Source organism: Prionailurus bengalensis, chromosome E1 (genome assembly GCF_016509475.1).
Source record: "Prionailurus bengalensis isolate Pbe53 chromosome E1, Fcat_Pben_1.1_paternal_pri, whole genome shotgun sequence".
NCBI lineage: Eukaryota > Metazoa > Chordata > Mammalia > Carnivora > Felidae > Prionailurus > Prionailurus bengalensis.
This window is the reverse complement of record NC_057347.1, coordinates 4,019,339-4,044,539: the sequence shown is the minus strand read 5'-3', so window position 1 is coordinate 4,044,539 and position 25,201 is coordinate 4,019,339. Positions and strand designations below refer to the sequence as shown.

The 25,201-nt window shown below is 49.0% G+C and overlaps 2 protein-coding genes across 2 annotated transcripts in view; both read right to left on the bottom strand.

Annotated features, from left to right (window-relative positions):
- The window catches only part of USP43 (ubiquitin specific peptidase 43), a 62,497-nt gene extending 46,776 nt beyond the window's left edge, over positions 1-15,721 (bottom strand). The window contains 3 exon segments of the mRNA XM_043583109.1: positions 4,287-4,418; positions 15,225-15,547; positions 15,550-15,721. Of these exon segments, the coding sequence (XP_043439044.1) occupies positions 4,287-4,418; positions 15,225-15,547; positions 15,550-15,721 (627 nt within the window).
- A 2,132-nt stretch (positions 15,722-17,853) lies between these two features.
- CFAP52 (cilia and flagella associated protein 52) overlaps positions 17,854-25,201 on the bottom strand; it is a 44,260-nt gene continuing 36,912 nt past the window's right edge. The window contains 3 exon segments of the mRNA XM_043583105.1: positions 17,854-18,283; positions 19,809-19,920; positions 23,773-23,875. Of these exon segments, the coding sequence (XP_043439040.1) occupies positions 18,108-18,283; positions 19,809-19,920; positions 23,773-23,875 (391 nt within the window). The 3' untranslated portion in view covers positions 17,854-18,107.

The window sequence follows — 25,201 nt, the reverse complement described above, 5'->3', positions numbered from 1 at the left end:
TAACTGATGTGTGTGTCCCGCAGGGCGCATAGTAGGTGCTTAATAAACGGTACCTTCTTGGGCCTTTTCCTTGCCCCGTCCCGTTCCTAATTCTGCAAGAGTGCAAGTGTTATAAAATGAATTGCCAAGACGGTCTGTGCGAAAGTGTCTACAGGACGGTAAAAATAAGCCCTTTTCGCCGGATTCGAGCATCATTCCGATGACAGAGAAGAAAGCGGTCCCTGTGTTTTCTATTCCAGTTTCAAATAAACCTAGCTTCTATGGCCTTCACAGGTCTTGAAACAGAAATAACCTCAAAAAGAAAAAAAGAATTGCTCTGGCCCTCTCCTTGCAAGAGGGAAAATGAAGTTTCGTGTCAGCTCGCTCCTGACCTTCAAGCGTCCCCAGCCGGGCCTCCACAGGCAGCCCAATTTTCCGAGAGAGCAAATTTCAGGATTTTAACCCCACCGACCCCCCCACCCCCGGGGCACATGTGGCAATATCTAGAGACATCTTTGGTTGTGAGTCACGACCTGTGGGGAGAAGAATGCTTACAAATGCGTATCGCCCAGGGCAGCCCCCACAGCAAAGGGTTATCTGGCCCCAGTGCAGAAGTTGACAAACCCTGAGTCTCATTTCCCAGATGTGGACGCTGACTCTCCTACGTACTTGCTGTGTGGCCTGGGGCAAGTTACTTAACCTCTCTGTGATCTTCTCCGCCCTGAAGCCCAGTGCCTTTTCCAACCATCAAAGGACAGAAGAGGGAGACTGAAAGGCAACTGTCTAGCTAGCCCTGGACTTTCCAGGTAGGACGAGCCGCCAGGCACAGCCAGGGAGGGGGCAGCGGTGGCGAGGGGGACACAGGACAAGACGCCTTCCCTGTGCAGCCAGAAGGAAGCCGGTCTTGTGGTGTCCTCTCATCCCTGCTGGGGAACTGAGGAGGCACGAGACACCGTGATAAGGAAAGAGATCCTGTGCACTTTGAAACGGACCCGGGTTCCATTCTGTTTCCCCCAAGTAAAAGTTAGGTGACCTTGGGCAACTTCCTTGACCTAAGTCTTCATTCACTATAAAACCCGAGCCACCCTTACAAACGGTAGAGGCTGACACCTACGTAACCGATTCAACCACTCAGGAGTTTGGTGAATGTCTCTTATGTGCCAGTAGTGGAATAAGCACAAAAGGCATCAAGTTAGATGCACGACAGGAACAAATTATTCACAACCCAGGCGTGTCCAATCAGAATATTCCATTCTGCGGGCCACCTGCCCAGCAATGGACATGTGAACCTCACTGGGACAATCAGATCCTTCCCTGAGTGTTTTTCTGAATCTCTAAAGACTACGTGACCCTCTTGCCATCACAAGAGCACAGCTGGTCTGAGAATGAAGCCCACAAGGCATGGAGAGCCAAAGACCCAGTGACATCATCTGAGTCCCTGGATCTAGCCTTACCTGAAGCAGGTACAAGCCTGGGATCACAAGTTTATAACATACCGTTGGCATTTATAAAGCCAATAAATGCCCTTTCCTTAAGTTGGATCCAGTTAAATTCCTGTCACTTGCAACTAAAAGGGTCTTAATAAGATGAACAGAAAATCACTGTGCATAAAAGAATAAACAGCCATAATCCCACAACCCAGAAACACAATCCCCCAAAACACCGTAACTTTGGAGTGTGTGGTCCTCCTAGGTTTGCGGTGGTGATGTTTTTGCTTTCCTTTATGTGTTTAGGAGTGGCTGGGGTGGCTTTTGTTAAGATAAGAACACAGGCTTTCAAGCCGGATCCCCTTGTACTTGAACCCTGACTCTGTCCCTTCTTCAGCTGTGTTGCTTTGGGAAGGTTACTCAACCTGATTCTTGGTTTACTCGTACATGCGATGGAGATAATAATCCTAGCAGCACTCCATCAACGACGAGTTACTCAGTATATAAGGCACCCAAGACGTGATCTGAGGGGCACCGTGCAATCACTACTTCCCTTGTTCCCTGTATTTGGCAACCTGTTGTCCTGAGCAGAAGGGACGGATTTTCCAGCTCGGACAAACTCTTAGCTTTTAATGACATTCCACTGCTTAAAATAGGTCTAATCTTGTTTGAGACATCTATGGTTATGCCCTCCTTTTCTTAAAGTTCCAACTCGTTGTCTTAAAAGAGAAAGGAACATGGGGCGCCTGGGTGGCTCAGTTGGTTAAGCATCTGACTTCAGCTCAGATCACGATCTCGTGGTTCATGAGTTCGAGCCCCACGTTGGGCTCTGTGCTGACAGCCGAGAGCCTGCTTCAGATTCTATATCTCCCTGTCTCTCTGTCCCTTCCCCCGCTCTCTCTCTCTGTCTCTCTCTCTCTCAACAATAAACAAACATTAAAAAAATTTTTTTTAACAGTAGTTAAGGTATACAACATGATGCCTTGGTATATACATACATAGCAGAACGATGCCATAGTCCAAGTAGTTCACATATCCGTCTCCTTGGTTACCGTTCTGTGTGCAGTGAGAGCCCCTGAAATCTAGTCTCTTAGCAAATTTCCAGTATTTGAGACAGGATGATTAACTATAGCCATCAGGAGTGCGTTAGACATCTAGACTTTCATTCTACAAGACTGTGACCTCTATTCCTTCACTATTACTCTAATATGATGGGCTCCAAGCAAATAACAAAGGGGTGGGAAGGGGACAGCCCGAAAGACCCACTTCCAGGGTTATTTATTTTTTTTTTAAATGATTCATGAGAAGCATGGGAACTTAAAACAAAACCAGTAAAGTTCTTGTGACCACATCTGGATCAGTGTTGAGACACATCCCAAGGAACCTGTGCCTGATTAATTACCAAAGCTTGTGAAACCTTTGTAAATTACAGCAGCTTCTTCATAGACATTGGTTTTTTTTCATTATTATTAGTTTTATTTTTTTAAATTTACATCCAAATTAGTTAGCATATATCTTCATGGACAGTGTTAAAATAACTTTGTTGGGGCGCCTGAGCGGCTCTGTCGGTTATACGTCCGACTTCAGCTCAGGTCATGATCTCACGGTTCGTGGGTTTCAACCCCGCATTGGGCTCTGCGCTGACGGTTCAAAGCCTGGAGGCTGCTTTGGATTCTGTGTTTCCCTCTCTCTGCCCCTCCCCCACTCATGCTCTCAATCTCTCTCTCTCTCTCTCTCTCTCTCCCTCTCTCAAAAATAAACATTTTTTAAAAATTAAAAAAAGAACTTTGCTCACTTGCTTTGACTTTTTTTTCCCCCTAATGTTTATTTATTTATTTTTGAGAGAAGGAGAGAGACAAAGCATGAGGAGAGGAAGGGCAGAGAGAGAGAGAAGGAGAGAGAGAATCCCAAGCAGGCTCTGTGCTACCAGGGTAGAGCCCCGTGTGGGGCTCGATCTCACGGACCATGAGACCATGACCTGAGCCGAAATCAGGAGTCGGAGGCTTAACTGACTGAGCCACCCAGGCGCCCCCTCTTGCTTTGACTTTCTTAGTGAGAAATAAAAGACCATTAGAGCAGAACCTATCATTAATCTTCATTCAGCAAAGCCTACAGAGAATACAGCTGATACATCAACTGTGAGATATAGATATAGATATATAGATATCTCTCTCTCTACGTATATATATAAACTGTGGCTGTTAGAAATAATTTAGTGCTTTCTTACTCCCAAAGGTTGGGGGTTCCACTAAAATGTGGGAATGCTAAGTATACACGTGCAGTCATCCATCCTGTCTTGAGAAGAAAGGTTGAGAAATCCTGTTCTGTGGGGTACATCACCCAGGAAGCAGTGATAGACATAAAACGGTATCTTCTCAAAATAATAAGGAACGGCATTCAGGGCCTCAGACGGCCATACTAATGCACAGAATATAGACAAAAAGGAGATGTTTCAAACTTTATAATTTTAATTTTATGTTAGAGAGAGAAAAAGAATCTTAACCGGGCTCCACACTCAGTGCAGAACCTGACGTGGGGCTCGATCCCATGACCCTGGGATCATGACCTGAGCTGAAACCAAGAGTCGGACACTGAGCCAACCAGGCGCCCCGAGATTTTGCGAACTTTAAAATGAAAGGAGGGGCACCTGGGTGGCTCAGTCGGTTGAGCATCCGACTTCGGTTCAGGTCATGGTCTTGCGGTCCGTGAGTTTGAGCCTCGCGTCGGGCTCTGTGCTGACGGCTCAGAGCCTGGAGCCTGCTTCGGATTCTGTGTCTCCCTCTCTCTCTGCCCCTCCCCCACTCATGTGCTGTCTCTGTTTCTCTCAACAATAAATAAACATTTTAAAAAAAAAAGGGAAGAAAAGAAAGAGTGGCCAACCTTCTCGGACCCGGGCCCTCGGGAGGAGACTTCCAAGTCCTCGTGCACACGGTCCAGAAGCCAGAGCAAGAACTCCAGGGCGTCGTGCTGGGCATTGCCTTGGAACTGAGAGCCGTACTTGGAAACAGCATTCTGACAAGAAAGTAGAAAACCAGAGGGTCAGTTTAGCCCCGTAGTCACCCAAGTCAGGGCCTAGAGGCACCAAGTCTAGCAGCCGTCACTATTCAGCCCTGAGCAGGGCTGACAACCTGGGAAACAGTATAGGGGGACTGGGCGCCTGGGTGGCTCAGTCGGTTAAGCATCCAACTTCAGCTCAGGTCATGATCTCAGTCTGTGAGCTGGAGCCCTGCTCTGTGCTGACACTTCGGAGCCGGGATCCTGCTTTGGATTCTGTGTCTCCCTCTCTCTGCCCCTCCCCGTTTGCACTCTGTCTCTCTCAAAAATAAATAAACATTAACAAAAAATAAAATTGTAAAATTTAAAAGAAATGGCATGGGGTAAGAACTTTCCCACCAAAGCCTGCCCTTGGGGGGCAGTGTCCCCAAATGCTAGAAGGGTGTTCTGTATACAAGGCACCTTGTTCCCACCCCCCGGCCCCCCGGAAAAACTACTAACAGACATCCCGTCCTTTGAAAAGCCACAGGGCTGTCTTGGCTGAGTATTTGGATGCTGTCGGCCATCTGTCCTTCCGGAAGCTCTTGTCCCTTGCTGGCGAGGGCACACGTTCCCCTGGCCGCCTCCATCAGTCTGTTTCCACCCTGCCCCCACCCCCGCTGGGGAAAGCACCTTGCCCTCCTCTCTCCGTCGGTGATAAATTCGCTCCCAAGGCTTCAGCTATGTCTCGTTAATGACCGCAGGGCGTGCTGAAGGACGTGGCCCTGAACACCGTGCACACGGCTCCCTTACCGCCTCTTTCTAGCAGGTGTGAAATTAAACTTCTGTGCTTAGATCACACGATGGCTGGACCAGCCCCTCGCCCCTTTCACAAATACTGATTTAGTGCCTACCATGTGCCAGATACTATCGTAGGGACCACAACAGTGAACAAGGTACATGAGCGCCACGGGCACTGACGTTCCTCTGCCCTTCTGGGAAACTGTGTCACAACCTCATCACTTTCTCCTATTTTTTTAATTCTTTTTTTTTTATGTTTATTTATTTAGAGATTCAGAGTGTAAGCGGGGGAGGGGCAGAGAGAGCGGGAGAGAGAGAATCCCAAGCTGACGGTGCAGAGCCCGATGCGGGGCTTGAACTCACAAAACGCAATCAACTTGAACTTCAGCTGAGATCAAGAGACGTTTAACCGACTGAGCCACCCAGGTGCCCCACAACTTAAATCGTTTTCTATGTGAATGCGTATTCCAGTTGTTTTAAAGGTTTATTTCAAAGGGTAATATATGCACATACTTAAAGAAAAGGATGATAATGAAAAGTCTTACCTCCACCCAGCCCCCATCTCTGGGTGCCTGTCCCCAGAGGGAGGCCACCCTTAGCATTTTTTTTTTAAAGCATCTTTCCAAGGAAATTAAAAAAGAATTTTTTTAAGTTTGGGTTGAGAGAGAGAGAGAGAGAGAGCACACGAGAGCAGGAGAGGGGCAGAGAAAGAAGGAAAGGGAATTCCAAGCAAGATTTGACACAGCTCAGAGCCCGATGTGGGGCTTGAACCCACAAACTGTGAGATCATGACCTGAGCTCAAATCAAGAGTCAGATGCTTAACAGACTGAGCCCCCCAGGTCCCCCTCCACCCGGGGCATTTTTCTAAATGCGTGTGCAAGCATGAGCATCTGAGAGTAGCAAATCCCCGTGTCTGAGTGTGTGCACATATACAGGTGCACACGTATACTGTAGCTGTTTGTTCTGCCCTTAGACGCAGCCAGGCATCAGGCGCTTGTCCCACACAGGGGTGTCCTCAGCTCCCGCCCACCAAAGGGAGCGGTCTGAGAACCGTGGCCCCGGCCGATTCTCACCACTGCCAATCAAATCAAGTAGGCTGGGCTTTTTCCTTTCTCTTTCTTTAATCCTTCCACAAACTTTAGGCTATGACAAAGCAAAATGCCAAGATTGAATGAGCTGAAATACGGGCGGTCAGTCTTCATTCCAGACGTGCTAGTTTTGCATCTAGTTTGATTTCTTCCTCCGCCAGATTTAGCAAATAAAAATGCAAGGTAGGGGGTGCCTGGGTGGCTCAGTCAGTTCAGTGTCCGAATTAGGCTCAGGTCATGATTCATGGTTCATGGGTTTGAGCCCCGCATTGGGCTCTGTGCTGACAGCTCGGAGCCTGGAGCCTGCTTCGGATTCTGTGTCTCCCTCTCTCTCTGACCCTCCCCTGATCATGCTCTCTCTCTTTCTCCGTCTCTCAAAATAAATAAACATAAGAAAAAATGCAAGGTGCTCGGTTTAGTTCGAATTTCAAATAAACAATGATTGTTTTTAGTATACGTATACCGTATGCGATATCTGGGATGTATTTACACTACAAAGTTACTCATTGTTTATCTGAAAGTCAAATTTAACTGTGCATTGCATATTGCATGTGGTGACCCAATGCCTAGCCACCCTCAATATCCCACGATATCCTTAGATCCAACATCGTCTCTGAAGTGAGCAGTGCCTCCAACTCAGAATCTCTGAAACCGGGTCTTCCTTTATATTTTTTTAAACTATTTATTTATTTTGAGAGAGAGCGAGTGTGCACATGTGTGCACGAGCAGGAGAGGGGCAGAGAGAGGGAGAGAGAGAATCCCAAGCAGCCTCCCCACTGTCGGCACACAGCCTGATGCAAGGCTGGAACTCACGAACCATGAGATCGTGACCTGAAGCGCAATCAAGAGTTGGAGGCTTAACTGAATGAACCACCCAGGTGCCCCTAAAACCAGCCCTTCTTCCTCTTAACGTCGGTGGCCCCTTACGGATTCTCTCTTGTACCCCCATTGGTCAGGGTCAATCAAGGCTTCTGGAATCTGGTTCCCAATGCGTCTCTGCCCTGCCCCTTCAGTAGAGAGCCATTCCTGCCACTGAGTCCTAACCGCTGCTGATCCAGAGGACGGTGCCCATGCCCAGCCCAGAGCCTCCCTCCGTGGCCAGCCCTCCCCCTCTGCCGCAGCACAGCCCAGTTGGGTAACGTCATGCCTCTACTCAAACCCTCCCTGACTCACCACCCAACAATCTACCGTCCTCCAACTGGCCTGGACCAATCCTTCACCACACTCCCACGTGTTTGAAAACTCCAGGTCACCGAGCCACTCAGGTGCCCCAGACATATTTTTCCAGTCCTGCAGTCTACGCCTTGACATTTCCTTCCTTCCATGGGAAACCCAGTCCCTTCGTGCTAACCATGCTGAGCCTTTGAGATGGACACTCTTCATCTCTGCCTGACTGGAAAGCCAGACAACCTTTCCAGAAAGGATCCTGGAATTCTGTCAAATTCTTTCGACAACTTCAAAAAGATAGACGAGATAGGGCCTTAGAAACGTCCCTACGGGGGCGCCTGGGTGGCTAAGTCGGTTGAGCGGCCGGCTCTTGATTTCGGCTCAGGTCGTGATCTCGTGGGTTCATGAGTTGGAGCCCCGCGTCAGGCTCTGCACTGACAGCTCGGATCCTGTTCGGGATTCTCTCTCTCTGCTCTTCCCCTGCTTGTGCACGCGTGCACGTGCTCTCTTTCTCTCTCTCTCTCAAAATAGAATAAACTTAAAAATAAAAAAATAAAATAAGGGTCCTTCAACGTATACACAGTAATTTCACTTTGGAGGATTTAGCATAAGGAAATGACAGTAGAGAAACTATATGCATTGAACTCTCCTGGGGAAGCCTTACAGCACACTCAGCTGGCCTTAAAAACTATGCTGGAGGAAATAATGAGAATAAATGATCCTATCTTTTTTTTTTAAAGTGCAAAAATACCTATTTGAGATTGTTTGACATCTATTTGTAGCTAGGCAAAGACCAGAACTACATGGCAAAATATTAACCACTGGTTATCACAGAAGGAAGGATGGGACCATAAGTGATTTCTTCCTTTGGACGCTGCAAATTTTTTTACAGTGAGTTTTGTTCTTCCGTTGTGTTTGTTTTGTTTTGTTTTCCCCGAAAAACCAGGTATTTTACAGACTTGGGGCTTTTTTTAAAATGACTTGACCTACTGATCCCTACAGAAGAAGACACAGAAAGTCTATTAAAATGTGACCAGAACTGTATTAAAGCGAAACCCTCACTTGGGAGAGATGGACGGAAATCTTTAGTATGTTTACCCCACAACACAGCATAGCCCTACCTGCGTGTGTGTGTGGGTCTCTCTCTCAACACTGATTTTTTATTTTTATTTATTTTATCATTTTTAATTTTTTTAATGTTTATTTATTTTTGAGAGAGAGAGAGAGAGAGACAGAGAGAGAGAGAGAGAGAGAGAGAAAGAGCATGAGTGGGGAAGGGGCAGAGACAGGGGGAGACACAGAATCTGGAGCAGGCTCCAGTCTCTGAGCTGTCAGCACAGAGCCTGATGCGGGGCTCGAACCCACAAACTGTGACATCATGACTGAGCCTAAGTCTGGCCACCCAGGTGCCCCAAAACACTGATAATTTTTAACGCATCCCTTACAAAATTATTCCTAGTTATTTCATACTTCTGGTGGGTTTTGTGAACGAAATCTAATTTTCATACGTTCTAAATGGTTATTGCTTTTGTTTTCTATCTTGTTTCTGACCTCTTTAGTGACCGCAATAACTCTACAATATGGATTTCTAGACCCATCCAGTAATTTCCTTTCTGCTCAATATTTTTTACTCAATTTCCACATCGTGTCTTACTGTTTTTTCCAGAACTTCCAAAATAAAAGAGCAACGAAGGAGACATCCTTGCTTTTAAAAAGCAATGCCTCCAGTGCATCATTTGAGGCATACTGTATGTCTAAAACTGTAGGTCTAAAATTGATGCTTAAGTACATAAGCTACGATAAACTCCAGATGGCTAGAATCCTGAATATAGCCATGGGAAAACTAGAAATACATAAAATAGAATATTTATCAAAAGGTACGATGTAAATAAATCTACACCTTCCAGCACTGGGGACAGGAAGGAGTTTGGAGAAGACATCTGTGGCATGTATAAGGGTTGAGGAACTCGCAGAAACAAGTAAAAAGAGCACTGAAACCCGGGCAGAATGGGCAACCAACATGAACAGGTAGTTCCAAGAGCCTCCTTACAACTAGTAAAGAACCATAAAAATCCTGTGCCTCACTCTTAAAGAAATAAAAAGAAAACGAGATGCTATTTCTTTTTGTGCAATAAATAAAAGAGAAAATTAAGTATCTGACTTTTTTTTTAATGTTCATTTATTTTTGAGAGAGAAAGACTGTGTGAGTGGGGAGGGGCAGAGAGAGAGGGAGACACAGAATCCGAAGCAGGCTCCGGGCTCCGAGCTGAGAGCACAGAGCCGGATGTGGGGTTCGAACCCACCGACCGTGAGATCATGACCTGAGCCGAAGTTAGATGCTAAACCAACTGAGCCGCCCAGGCACCCCTAAGTGTCTGACTCTTGATTTCAGCTCAGGTTATGATCTCACGGTTCGTGAGTTCGAGCCCTGCATGAGCTCTGCGCTGACAGCTTGGAGCCTGGAGCCTGCTTCGGATTCTGTCTCCCTCTCTCTCTCTGCCCCTCCCCTATTCAGTCTCTGTCTCCCTCTCCCTCCCTCTCTCTCTCTCTCTCAAAATAAATAAACATTATAAAATAAATAGATAGACCGTGTGAAACTTGGTGTCATTATTTGGAAAGAAATTTGTGGATGCTAAAAATGGATGCTAAAAATAGCCAAGCCCAATAAAGTCGATTTAAAAAGTAAAAAAAAAAAGAAAAAAAAATTTAACTGGTGGTGATCATACAGGTATACCCATGTCAAAACCCATCAAATTCTACCTTGACAATGGGTGCGTTTTTATCCAGCCATGACACAAAACGTCATCCTACCACAACATGGATGGATCTGGAGGACATTACACTAAGTGAGATAAGTCAGACGGAGAAGGAGAAATACCAATGCTGTATCTTACATGTGGAATCTAAAGAAGTCAAACCTCCTAAGAGCAGCCAGTAAAGTGGTGGTTTCCAGGGGCTGGGCGGTCAGAGATCGGGGTACATGCTGTCGAACGGTACAAACGTGCAACTGATAAATAAGACCTGGAAACGCACTACGGTAGTTAGAGACAACAAAACTGTACAATAAACATTACACTTGCTAAGTGATTGGCTTTTAACTGTCCCCAACCCTAGAAAAAATGGTCACCCTGTGATGCACCGCACGGATGGTTGCTAATGCTATCCACAGCGATCATACTGCAACATAGATGTATCAGATCGATCCCTTGACGCCTTAAACTTTACACAGTGTTGTGTCAGGTATAGCTCAATGTTTTAAAAAGGATGCATTGTGCCATATATAAATTATACCTCAACCACGTTGATTTAAAAAGGAAAAAAGAAACAGGGGCTCCTGGGTGGCTGGGTCAGTTGAGTGTCTGTCGGCTCAAGTCATAATCTCACAGTTCGTGCGATTGAGCCCCACGCTGGGCTCCACGTGGAGTCTGCTTGGGATTCTCTCTCCCTCGAAGTAAATAAACTTAAAAAAATGAAAAAAACATAAAAATGGGGGCATCTGGGTAGCTCTGTCAGTTAAGCATCCAACTTCGGCTCAGGTCATGATCTCACGGTTCATGGGTTCAAGCCCTGCATCAGGCTCTGTGCTGATGGCTCGGATCCTGGAGCCTGCTTTGGATTCTGTGTCTCCTTCTCTCTCTGCCCCTCCTCCCTCGTGCTCTGTCTCTCTCTCAAAAATAAACATTAAAAAATGTTTAAAAAACACATAAAAATAAAATAGTCAAGTCTTTGGCCATGCAAGTTCACTTCAAGGGATTAAATTCAGGAAATGGTCAGGGCTGAGGACAATGATTTCAGCACAAGCATTTTTGATTACAGTGTGATAACTGGAAACTTGTACAGCATGTAAATGTCTCTGCAGGGACTGGTTCATTTAATGAAATATAAAATCATTTAAAATTGAGTTTTACCAAATATTGTAATGACCAGGAGAAAGTCTCATGATGATATTTACATGAAAAAAGCCGGACACAAAACTAGAATTTCCAACGTGTAGATGCTTGGAAACACATCAGCGTTTATGAAGGGTGTCTCTAGCGGGCAGAGTTTCAAACCATTATTTACGCTTTGGCACCTTCCCGATATTTTATACGATACACACCTTTGATTACATCATTATTAAAGCAAGGCATCCTAGATAATGCCACGGACAGGATTTGTTTTTTGTTTTTTTTTTTTTTAAATTTTTTTTTTTTTCCAACGTTTATTTTATTTTTGGGACAGAGAGAGACAGAGCATGAACGGGGGAGGGGCAGAGAGAGAGGGAGACACAGAATCAGAAACAGGCTCCAGGCTCTGAGCCATCAGCCCAGAGCCTGACGCGGGGCTCGAACCCACGGACCGCGAGATCGTGACCTGGCTAAAGTCGGACGCCCAACCGACTGCGCCACCCAGGCACCCCCAGGATTTGTTTTAATGTACGTATTCATTAGCTGTTAAAATAAAGAGCAGTCCTATTGTCTGTGGGAGGCTGGGTGCCTCGGAGGGCAGGACAGAGGAACACTGTACAACCATCCCATTTTCATGGCTGGGGTTGGGGTTGCTCACTCCAGTATGCCGGTCCCTTCATGACTCCCCCTTTCCTCAAGACCAAACTCCTTGAGAAAACCTTATGTGGCTTGTCCCCAACCCATTCTCCATCCAGCATCCTTGGCCTGGGGACACAGGCTTCCATTAATTCACTTAATCTTCCATTCATTCTGCAGAGCCAGCGAGAGGGCCCTCAGCCCCGCCTGCCTTGGCGATTGGCAGGGAATGCACGTCCCCACCCTCCCCTGTCCTTAGTTGACCTCTCCGGATGGTTCCTTGTCCTGGGACACCCTTCCTCCCCGGGTCCCCCCATCAATCACATCTTCCTGCCAGAACCGCCACAGCGCCCTGTATTTTTATTTTCGGGCACTCATCACCAGCTCTGACCATGTGTCTGTGCGGTTACTTCAAAACATCCGCCTCTCCCGCTGGACAGGGAACTCCTGGGGAGCAGCCCCTAGAGGTCTTGTACTCCTGGTTTCTTGTGCCTTCCATGTTCCTGGGACAGTGCTGGGACACTCCAGACATAAGTGTTGGGTGAAGGGATGTTTGCTCATCTGAAAAAATAAGAGGAGCCCACCTAGATTCTAATCAGCAAGGTTTATTAATAAGTCCAGATACTGGAATCCTCTGCTCCCTTCAAGCCTGGCTACCCCTAAAAGTCCCAGGAAACCTCAGATGACAACACCCTCGTTAACAATTAACAAGGTGACTCCCTTCCAGGCCCCCCCCTCCCCCCCGGGCTCACAGGGAGCTTCTAGGCTTTGGGGATTTGAGAGCAGGAGTGAGATGGGAAATCCTGGTGCATCACTGAGAGTGGTTACTAATTTGGAGGATTTTTCCGAGGTACTCCTGTCTCTCCCACCTGCGCAGGAACTGCATGAAAATGTACCCAGCAGGAGAAAAGGTGCATAAACATGACCTCCTCCCTCCTCCAGGTCTCTGTAGGTGAGGAGACAGAATGGTAGGAATGAGGGGTGCCTGGGTGGCTCAGTCGGCTAAGCATCCGACTTCAGCTCAGGTCATGATCTTATGGTTCATGGGTTCGAGCCCCGCGTCGGACTCTGTGCTGACAGCTCAGAGTCTGGAGCCTGCTTTGGATTTTGTCTCTCTCTCTCTCTCTCTCTCTCTCTCTCAAAAATAAACATTAAAAAAGGAAAAAAGAATGATAGAAATGACAGAAGCTTCCCAGAGTCAGGCACGGCCCTAAGCGCTGTACATGGGACCCAGTGAATCCTTCCAACAACTGATAAGAAGGTAGATACCAGCATGATCCCATTTCATAGATGGGCAAAGTAGAGGCAGATTTGCTAACCTGCTCAAAGTCACAAAGCTCCAGAGACCTTGCTCTTAACCACCATACCCTGGAGTAATCCCTGTATCCTAAATTTTGCTTGTTTTCTGCGGTTCCAGTTAACAGGTGGTCAACCTCGCGCAGGAAGCAGATGGTCCTCCGGAGTTGGGTCGAGAGGTCAACTGTGCGGCCGGGCCTATGTCAGTGACCTCACTTCATCTCGTCACGTAGGCACTGCATCATCTCACATCTTGGCAAGACGGGTGAGTACAGTTTATCATATTTGAGAGACACCACATTCCCATAACTTTTATTACAGCATATTGTTATAACTGTTCTATTTTATTAGGACTTATTGTTGTTAATGTCTTACCGTACCTAACGTATAAAGTGCCCTCAGTTAAAGTGCCCTCAGTACGTATGTATAGGAAGAAACATTGTACATGTAGGGTTTGGTACAATCTGTGGTTCTAAGCACACCCTGGGGGTCTTGGGATGTATCCCCAAAGTATTATGGGGGGCGGGGGGGGGGGAATTACTGTACTGCCTCATCATTTCCAACGCGAAGGTTGTCAAAAGGGGATATTAATGACACCCATTTGACCCACTGACACCTGCCCAACAATGCTTCAGTACTGGAAGCTAGAGAGAGGAAGAGGGGAGAGTGGCACCCTGTGGGTCACATGGCGAGGACTGCTTTTTCAGGCTGAAACTCAAGAGCCGTGATGCCTGTGGAATGAACACTGACAGGTTCCCCCTCCCCCAAGAACAATCGCTAGTCTATGGGGAGCTCCAGTTCTCTGCCCAGAGCTGTGGTTTTTTAGCAGGAAGCAAGTCATGTGCATCAATGATCGGGAACTCTACAATCCAACTGAGATCCCCAACAGCCCGCTGAACCCTGGGGGGGGGGGGGGGGCGGGGGGAAGGCTTGATGTGATATACAGAACTTCCAAAGCCTCATGACCCTACGGCACAGGGTAAGTAGAACGTGACCCTGGGGCCAGTGAATGCAACCCCAAACCAAGGCATGACGGGCAATTTAACAAGGATGCAACTCCAGTATACCGCATCCATTGCCTCCCAGAAGGATGGGGGGGGGGGGCACTCGGGTTCCATTGGGTTTAGAATAAAACACAAACAGAGGCCTCTGGGTGGCTTGGTGGGTTCAGCGTCTGGCTTCGGCTGGGGTCCTGATCTCGTGGTTCATCTCATGGTTCATGGGTTCGAGCCCCGTGTCAGGCTCTGTGCTGACAGCTCAGAGCCTGGAACCTGCTTCGGATTCTGTCTCCCTCTCTCTCTCCCTGCCCCTCCCCTGCTCACACCCTGTCTCTTTCTATCTCCCCAAAATAAATAAACATCAAAAAAAATTTTTTAGAACAAAACCCAAACGCCTTACCATTGCTTCCAAGACCTTACGTGATCTGACCAACCTCATCCATGCCCCACACTACCCTCCCGGGCTCCGGCCGGTAGTTTTCGTTCCGCGTCCCCGATTCTCAGCTCCTTTGGGTCTGTGGGGCTTGTTCTTGCTGTTTCCTCCACCAGAATTACCCCTAGACCTCGACCCGGCCTCGTCCTGCTCATTGCGATCGCCCCCTCCTTCCTCCGAGGCCCTGGCCTTGGGTGTCAGGCTGCCCACCCCGCCCCCCTGCAGGCTGGAAAGCGTCCGCGGGCCTTCACCACTTCAACAAATGTTGGTTGAGCGCACAAATGCCGAATAGACTCAAATCGACTCACCAGCCCCCTCCCACCCCCCCCCCCCCCAAAGAAACACCTGGGAGAAATTCTCAGAGAAGACGTTTGCAAGCTGTGGCACAAGTCACCTCGAAACAAAGGCGGTAAGCCGCGCTGCGGGGCTGCGTTGTCACCCCAAGAGGGCCCCCGGAGGACCCTTCCGTGACGGGGCGCGCGCCTGGGCAGCCAGACGCGGCCGCCGCCCAGCGGCGGGAGGCGGGCGCGCTGCCTACCTTGAACTCGGCGGAAAGTTGGGGCGTGTACTCGCGCGTCCAGAGCGCGCGCACCAGCGCCGCCAGCTGCTCGGTGACCTCGGCGCGGCCCGGCGCCGCCCGGTAGCGCCCCAGCGCCAGGAACTCGGCCAGCAGGTCGGTGTTGCTGAGACACTGCACCACGGCGTTCATGAAACAGGTGTTGCCGTGGTTCTTCAAGCCCTGCGCGCCCGGGGGCCGCGCGCCGTCGCCGGCGGGGGCCTGGGGCTGGGGGCCGGCCGCGCGCCGCTCCCCGGGGCTCCCGCGCGCGGCTGGGGCGGGGCCCGGGGGCGCGAAGCCCCCTCGCCGTCGCCTTCGCGGGGTCCCGGCCGGGGCCGGGGCGGCGAGGCCCCCGGGCGGGAGCGGCTGCTCAGCGCCAGCAGGAAGCGGCCGAGCAGGCGACGCAGGGAGCGGCGGCGGCGGCGGGGCCGGGGCGCGGGCGGCCCCTCTCCCGCCGCGGCCCCCGCGCCCGGCTCCATGGCTCCCGCCCGCGCGCCCCCTCCCCGGAGCCGAGCCCCCTCCCCTCGACCGCGAGGCCGACGCGCCGCCGACCCGCCCTGACGGCTCCGGAAAGGCGGCGGGCGCCGGCTACCTGCGGGCCAGGTGTGCCCGGACCGGGCGGGGGCGGAGCCAAGGGCGGGGCCGCCCCGCCCCGCGCGGGAATCCGGCCGCCGGGCCCGCCCAGGGCAGCGCCGCCGCCCAGCGAGCGGAGGCGCCGCGCGTCGCCGGCTCCGGGTCCCACCCCCCTCCGCCCCCCGCCCTCACCTCTTGCGAACCGACGCCCCGAATTTCCCTCCCGTTCCCCGCCAGCCTGCAGGCTGTGACAACAGTGGAGGGGCGGTAAGTTCGCCAGCGCCTAGTGCGCGGCGAAGCCCCGGCTGGCCTGAGTTTCTGGAAACTACGTGCGGGTGAAGATGGAAGAACGGGGAGAGGGAGACTCTCCGAAGGGCAGCCTTTTCTGGCGCGCCGGGAGCCGTGACGGGCTGGGGAGTGCACCGCGGGGTGCTCCCACCTGCGGGCGCCACCGCCTCCCGGCCCGTCTGCCCCCTAGGAGAGGCCACCGTGGGACGAGAACCGGGAGCCGCGTGTTGCCCTGTGAAGACCCCACCCGGGACGGTTGTGGTTTGCTTGTTTCAACTACCAGGTCAGAGTCGCTTCCCCAAACCTGGCGAGACCTCCCCCGCCTCGCTTCAGCTGGTGGGGAAGCGGGCGCAGGGAGGTTGACACCTGTCCGGAGGCCGCAAGCCCCGTGGGCGGGGACGCCGGGACTCGACCCGGCTCTGCACCGGCTGGCGCTTTGCAACCTCCGTATTTGCTTATCCAGGAAGTTTTCCGGCTCTGGGGCGCGCCCCCTGTGCGGCCCCCGGTTCACTCCGAAAGCAAAACTCCTCGCTGAATTGATGCCCAATCAGAGCTGTCTTGGCCTTGACCCGCCCTTGGTTCCCTGGGTGACTCTGGGGGCCTCCGTTCACTTGATCCTGTGACTGTCAGGTTTATAATTAATCGAAGTCTTACAGACGAATTTCTCATCAGTTTCTGGCTCAGAAAGAGATCAGCGGGATGCATTATTACATCGACGCCCTGAAATGTTACTCATTTGATAAAGTGATCATTTATTAAATATCCACCTTGATATGTCAAAGAGGGCCCCAGCAGGTTACCTGGGTTTTTGCCCAGCAGGCAAAAAAAGAAAAAGAAAAAAAGGCTTAGAATAAAATACTGTACTGTGAATTGGAGACTTGAAGTGTTTCTGGAAAAATGCCATGATTTACCCTTTCTGGAAAAAGATACCCGGTTGGATGATTCATATACAAGGTCCTTCCCTTGCCTAGAAAAGCATCTATGAGGGGGTGCCTGGGTGGCTCAGTCGGTTGAGCATCTAACTCCACCTCAACTCAGGTCATGATCTCAGGGTTCATGAATTTGAACCCCGCCTAGGACTCTGTGCTGACAGCTCAGAGCCTGGAGCCTGCTTCAGATTCTGTCTCCCTCTCTGCCCTCCCCTGCTCTCTCTTCTCTCTCTCTCTCTCTCTCTCTCTTTCAAAAAGAAATAAACATTACAAAAAATTTGAAAAGCATCTATGAAATTTCACCTTTGATAATCACCCCAAAATCTCCAAGAACACATGGTTTCTTTGAGAAAGCACTGTAATTCATGTTTAACTGTCTACTCTGTCAGGAATTCTGTCTATGCTTAAACACCTTATTTCACTTAATTCTCAACCTTTTAAGCAGTCTGAAAAGACCAAACAGAGGCTCAGATAGTTGGAAGGAAGGAGGGAAGGAATGGAAGAAAGGAAAGGAGGGAGGGAAGGAAGGAAGGGAGAGAAAGAGGGAGTGTAGGAGGAAGGAAGGAAGGAAGGAAGGAAGGAAGGAAGGAAGGAAGGAAGGAAAGAAGGAAGGAAGGAAGGAAGGAAAGAAGGAAAGAAAAAAATCCTAAAATCCTACTGAAGATCTGGACTCAAACCAAGTCTTGCCCCATTGCAGCTTGACCAATGAAATGCTGATTAAGAAGGTAAGCTGGCCCTCCTAATTTTTAAGAATAACAGCAGTGCTATCTGTGGGCAAATTATGCAGAAGGGCCGTGGGCTTTGCAGTCTTAGAACAGAGATTCTGACAGGAAACCAACAACTGGGCATTTATTCATCATAAAAAAGAAACTTTTAATGTACAGTCCGGACAACGTATTCTTGAACACGTTCCAATTTTAACATGCAATTTAATAAGATAAAATGCATTCTATAAAGAAAAGTTTAAAACTTAAAACATTTTGACTAAAGAACAAAATCACAGACGTGAGAAGTCAGGACCCGTCTTGTAGTTGTGTGAGGTCAACCTTCCAGATCCCGGAAGTCTCGGCAGCTCTCAGGAGGTGAATGGGTACTTCCATCTCAAAACGGCTCCGTCAGCACTTACGCTAACAATGTACTGATTTCCTGGACTTATCCGGATGCGGGTGATGTTGCCACTGTGCCCCACCCCAACATGAGTCACCTCACCTCCGTTATAATCCCAAACTTTGACCAAATGGTCATTCCCACCTGGAAAAGACAAACAGATCTATGTCCTGCTGCATGAAAACACGGAGAGGGGCACCTGGGGGGCTCAGTTGGTCCGAGTGTCCGACTTTGGCTCGGGTCATGATCTCACGGTTCGTGGGTCTGAGCCCCACAACAGGCTCTGTGCTGACAGCTCAGAGCCCGGAGCCTACTTCGGATTCTGTGTCTCCCTCTCTCTCTCTCTGCCCCTCCCTCACTTGCACGTGCGCTCTCTCTCTCTCTCTCTCTCTCTCTCTCTCTAAAAAATAAAGATTAAAATAAAAAAATTAAAAAATAGGGAGAAACAGCCCTGATTTCAAGTAACTGCCTAATTTTCAACACATTCCCCATGTTCCAATTTCAAGGAAGAAAAAAAAAATCTATATAGTAACTCTTTTCCTTGATTATGAAAGTCTAGGTCTGTTGTAGTAAATCTGGGGGAAAGAAATACAAAGAAGTGACATTCCCCCCTTATCCCACCACCCAGAAATAATCACTAACAACAACATCTTTGGTTTGGCTTCTTCCAGGCTTTTCTCTGATAAGTACACAGGTTTACAGATACACCCATAGATGTGGTTGGAATCATACCACGTGTGTTTTTATGTTATTTGTTTTTTTTTTTAATTTTTTAAAAATTTATTTATTATTTTTGAGACAGAGAGAGACAGAGCATGAACGGGGGAGGGGCAGAGAGAAAGGGAGACACAGAATCGGAAACAGGCTCCAGGCTCTGAGCCATCAGCCTAGATTCCCACGTGGGGCTCGAACTCCGGACCGCGAGATCGTGTCCTGAGCTGAAGTCGGATGCTTAACCGACTGAGCCACCCAGGCGCCCCTGTTATTTGTTTTTAAAGTGTATTTATTTTGAGAGAGAGAGAGAGAATCCCAAGCAGAGCCCGCGCGGGGCTTGAACTCAAGAACTGCGAGATTGTGACCTGAGCTTGAAGTCAGATGCTTAACCCCCTGAGCCACCCAGACCCCCCACACCAGGTGTAATTTTATATCACACTCTAAGTAAATGTGTTTGTGAAATTTTAATTCATTTTGCAGCGTGCATTTGTTAATGTCCTGAAGAATCAGGGCCTGGCAGGAAATGATCACGGATGGTGTTCCAGTAGGCATGTTGTATGGAGGCTGAATGCCTCCCCCGCCCCCGGAAATGCTGGTGTAAAGGCTTGGCAGTTAGGAGACTTCACTAGGGAATTGCAGTGCAAGGCATGCTGCATAACCCGGACCATTTAAAGTCCCGTTTCTGTCATCAATGCCGCCACAAAAAAAGGGAGCCATATAAGGTTTAGCCTTTATGTGTGCCCCAAAGGCCCATGGGCAGACATTTCCTCCCCCTGCAGCGTGACTACTGGATCTTTCTCTTCCAGCCGCGCTGGCTGCCGTGTGCAGGCCTGAATCTAACCACGTTGCCCTGCAGACACTTTTGTCTTCACTCCCTGTTGCCTCCCACCTGCCAGTTCTGTATTCCCATTTAAATAAGCAGGGCTCGGCTTTCTGTTCCCATCCCATGACTAACCTGTGACAAAGTGCACTCCTTGCATGGTGATATCCATTCCGTTGATTGAGCCGGACAAGGAACCTTCCAACTCTCTGATCACTGACCCATCAAATACTTCCCAGTAAGCAATCTGGAATTCAGAAAAAAAGCAGCATTAGGCAGGACTCAGCTCGGTGGAAGCATCCGTGTGCGTGCTGAGAAAAAGATAAGAAAAAGACGATTCTACTTTATATAGAAGGCGGCAAAAATACACCCTGGGATGATATATCGGCTGAAATTATAAATAGGCTCAAGCAGGGGGTGGAGAAGCCATTTTAATATTTTCAGCGTTGGTTTTTAAATTCGCATTCTATTTAGAGGGATGTGGATCTGCCAGGAGGCCCGGATTGTGACAGAAAGTGCTTTTGGTGAGAGTAAGCGCTTGGGGGTCCGAAGCATAAGCTGTAAAAGAAGGGAGAAAACAGCCATCATGTCCACTCCCCCACTTCGGCTCTTAGAGGAGGACCACACGTCAGGTGTGGTGGAAGGCAGGCCCCCTCTCCAGCTGCTTGGGGAATGAGGGGTCCAGAGAGTTCTGCAGGCACCGGTCCCTGTGGCTGATGCCCCACGCCGCCCCGCCCCCCCCCCCCCCCCCCGATTTGCAACTTTCTCTTCTGCCTCAAAGCAGTGAAACATCCCACAGGGTGGGGTCCAGAGGCAAACTGGTAATATGGCCCCCTCCTGGGGAGGCGAACTAGGTCAGGGGGGTCGGGGGTGGGGGGCTCAAGGGAGGGAGATTTTTCTCTGAATATATTGCTTTTATAGTCTTTGAACTTTGAAACTTGTAAATGTACAACCGATTCAAAAAGAGAATTTCTTTCCGGGCACCTGGATGGCTCCATCGGTTAAGCATCTGACTCTTGATTTCAGCTCAGGTCATGATCTCATGGTTGGTTGTGAGATCGAGCCCTGCTTTCGGATCCATCCTGGGCATGGAGACTGCTTAAGATTCTCTCTGTCCCTCAGCCTCTGCCCCTCTCCTGCGTGCTCTTTCTCCCGCTCAAAGAAAGAAAGAAGGAAAGAAAGAAAGAGAAAGAAAGAAAGAAAGAAAGAAAGAAAAGGAAGAAAGGAAAGAAAGAAGGAAGGAAAGAAGGAAGGAAAGAAAGAAGGAAAGAAAGAAAGAAAAGAAGAGAGAGAAAGAAAGAAAGAAGGAAAGAAAGAAAGAAGGAAAGAAAGAAAGAAGGAAAGAAAGAAAAGAAAGAAAGAAGGAAGGAAAGAAGGAAGGAAAGAAGGAAAGAAAGAAAGAAAGAAAGAAAGAAAGAAAGAAAGAAGGAAAGAAAGAAAGAAGGAAAGGAAGAAGGAAAGGAAGAAGGAAAGAAAGAAAGAAAGAAAGAAGGAAAGAAAGAAGGAAAGAAAGAAGGAAGGAAAGAAGGAAAGAAAGAAAGGAAAAATTCTTTCTTTTAAAAAAATTTTTTTTTCAACGTTTTATTTTATTTTTGGGACAGAGAGAGACAGAGCATGAACGGGGGAGGGGCAGAGAGAGAGGGAGACACAGAATCGGAAACAGGCTCCAGGCTCTGAGCCATCAGCCCAGAGCCCGACGCGGGGCTCGAACTCACGGACCGCGAGATCGTGACCTGGCTGAAGTCGGACGCTTAACCAACTGCGCCACCCAGGCGCCCCAGTATATATGCTTCTATTTTTGATGGATATTTGGGGAGCTTGTCTTTGGGGCTCTTGTGATTAAGTGAATGTTCATGATCATGTCTTTTGATGAACATATGTATGATTTCTAATTTTTTTTTAATGTTTATTCACCTTTGAGAGAGATAGAGACAGAGCATGAACGGGGGAGGGGCAGAGAGAGAGGGAGACACAGAATCGGAAACAGGCTCCAGGCTCCGAGCCATCAGCCCAGAGCCTGACGCGGGGCTCAAACTCATGGACCGCGAGATCGTGACCTGGCTGAAGTCGGACGCTTAACCGACTGACCGCGAGATCGTGACCTGGCTGAAGTCGGACGCTTAACCGACTGCGCCACCCAGGCGCCCCGGAAAAATTCTTTCTAAACAAAGCACTTGACCAGGATTTAGGAGTGTGAACCTAGACATGCATTTCACCTCTTTCTCTTGTCTCGTGTTGACAGAAATTTGCTATATTCTAGTCATTACTCCAGGAATCTATATTCCTCCGAATTTAGCTAGAAATTGTGTATGCTATTTTAAAAAAGTTTTTTTTTTTTGGCTAATTTATTAATTTCTATTGATGCTTGACTGCTTTCACAAAAAGTCATTTTTGTAGGAATAGCATAAAGGGGTGTAGAAACATGCCCAGATCCTCATTTCTCGGGAATCACATCCACGTAGGTGGCTAGCTGGTGTTTGCTTACCTGCTCTCTTGGCCAAAGCCAAAGTGGCCGTCTTCCAGGCAGCCTTATGGCACCTCGGGCTTTCTCTCTACCTGGGATGGTCTTCCCTGAGAGCTAAGCATGGTGAGGTCTCAACTCAAATGTCACCTCCTTAAAGGAGGCCTTCGCCGACCATCCTAGCGAAAGCAGCTTCTGTCCACCCAGCCGGGATTCCGTAACCTATTGTTTCCTTTTTATCCCTTTCACCATCTGATGTCATCTTTGTTCACAGATTGCCCACTGTTCATGGACATGTTCGTTTACACGTGTCCTGGCCAATCTATCCCCTCCCGCCCGCCATAGCTGCATAAAGGTGGCTGGCTCCATGATGGCAGGGACCTTGTCATGTCCCCAGCCCTGATGGCGGTTGTACTGATTTGTGATTTATGCTTGGAATATTCTGGTGAAAATTCCCCAATGAGGACGGTAAAGTGTTTCAAGTCTCATAACCTGAACCCTGGAATATGGGAAATATGACAAGAATCTAGAAACTTTCTGAACCACGTATAATAGCATTTATGGTGACGTCATGATTAACTTCCTAATATCCTTCTGCCCCAGTTCCAAGAGGAAGGCTACTTAAATCAGAAGTGAAACACAGGGTTGACGGGGCGGGCAGACATAGCCCAGTTTGGGTGGACAGACACAAAGAAACTAGCAAGGCCAACCTACAGAGACCAGAGTGAGGCAGAGCTCCGGGCCCCCACAACATTCTGTCTGCATCAGACAAATCCTGGCCGGCACCGGGTGGCATTTCTTGGATTTTTTATGACACAATGTCTTCAGGACAGTAGTTCCCAATCATCTGGGAATGGGAAAAAGCCCCATTCCTAGATTCTGTCTCTCACGCTGGGGGAGCAGAGAGAGGGAAACACAAAATGTTGTATTTTTCCTACAATATTTATATACTTTTAACTCAACTTTTTCTGTAGCTGGTAAAAAAGATAACTACACAATCTCTTCTTCAATGATCTCAAAGTCATCTCAAAGTCTGAATTAGGCGAACCCAAATCCAGTAATTGAAGGTGCAGTTAGACAAAGACCTGGCTGATCAGACATGGTGGTGGGGGGAGGGGGGGTAGATGACACAACAGCCTTTTGCTTGCTCTAAGAGGGAAGGTTCTCCCCAAAAGAGACACCAGTCTCTACCCAAGGACGTGGACTCCCCAGCTAATGATGACGCAGAGGGGATGAGCAACAAGGAGCTCTATTATCATTCAGTTTGAATGTAGCCCAAGGACAATTGGTTTGGGCAATGCCATCCTGGCCTCAGAAATCCCCTAACAGTAATTAGCAATGCTTACCGAGTAGCTACCATGTGCCAGGCCCCCTGCTATTGGCCTTACATGGCCTTACGTGGCCTTAAAGTCACGCTCACCACAAGTGTGAACTGAGTGGTGTCATTTCCACGCTACAGACAAAGAAGCAAAGGCACCAAGAGCTGATGCGGCATCTCCAAAGTGGCGCCGCTGATCGACAGCAAAACCATGTCTGAACTCGTGGGGCTCGGCTCCAGAGCCTGCACCCTCAGCCGCCAACACTTCGCTGCTTCTCTCACGTGCCAGAAGGACCCCGACTCTTGTCGGGAGGGCTTACCTTTCTGTCTGTGCCACTGGTGATGATCTGGAACTCTTCGGGGTGGTAACAAACACACTGGAATAAGGTGTTTGCCAGGATCATCTGATTCCTCCGAAGACGCCTGAAAACAATTAGACGCAAAAGCTGCGAAGCTTGACTTTCCCTTCCCTAGAAAATGCATTTACTCTTCAGCCTGGATTTGGCACAAGCTTGGATTGGGTTGGTTTATCTAACCCAGAGATACTTCCTGCTACTCTGCCTGCTCCACTCTGGAGTCCTCCCAATGCACCTACGGGGCCTCAGAAGATACCGGGCGGGCCCTTTTCCAAAGACAAAGCACAGAACTCCGGGGGAAGCCTCAAGTTCCAATGAGAACAGAAGAGGCTGAATTCGGAGTCAACCTGCTGTCTTGCACACAAGCCACCATATTCTTGAGGCCGCCATTTTGAAGCCAAGTTTCCCACGACCTGAGTGGCAGCGTGGGGGCAGCTTTTTCAACACGGATATTCTTGAGCCTTCCCTGTGGGGATTTGGATCTAGCAGGCTGGGAAGAGGCCACAGATGGGCAATTTCCGTCAGCGTGCCAGTTGACTGTCATGTGCGAAACAGTTTGGGAGCCACTGCCTGAGACACCGTGCTGACAAACACGTAAATGTTGCTTCTCCTTCCCTGGGAGATGGGTGGCCATCTCCCAGGCTGGGCTCTACAGGCTAAAAAGAAATGCACGCCCTGCATAGTTCCTTCTCACTATGGAACTTTTCAAATATGGTATCTGGGCTGACTGTTCTTTAGAGATTTTGGCACAAATTAACCAAATAGTCCCGCCATACAACAGGAAGGCTTCAGCAATTTGAGGTGGTCACAAACAATCCATGGAAATATGTTTAGACACATCCTCCCTTCTAGTTCCGTATTTTCCCAGGGGGGAGTTCGGGTGTAGGCTAAGAACCCCTGCAAGCGTGGTCCTTGAACCAGGGGCATCCCTGGGGAGCTGGTTAGAAATGCGGGATCTTGGGGCGCCTGGGTGGTTCAGTCGGTTAAATGACCGACTTCAGCTCAGGTCTTGATCTCACGGTTCATGGGTGTGAGCCCCGTGTGGGGCTCTGTGCTGACAGCTCAGAGCCTGGAGCCTGCTTGGGATTCTGTGTCTCCCTCTCTCTCTGCCCCTCCCCAGCTTGTTCTCTGTCTCTCCCTCTCTCCAAATAAATAAATAAACTAAAAAAAAAAAGAAAAATGCAGAATCTGAGGCATCCCCTCTGGACCTTCTGAATACAAATCTACATTTTCACAAGAGCTCCAGGGGCTTCAAATGCACATCAAAGTGAGGAGACACAAAGGAGACAGAGGTTTTTTTGTTTTTTTTCTTTAAGATTTTTAAAATGTTTGTTTATTTTGAAAGAGAGAGAGAGAGAGAGCATGAGAGGCAGAGAGAGAGGGAGACACAGAA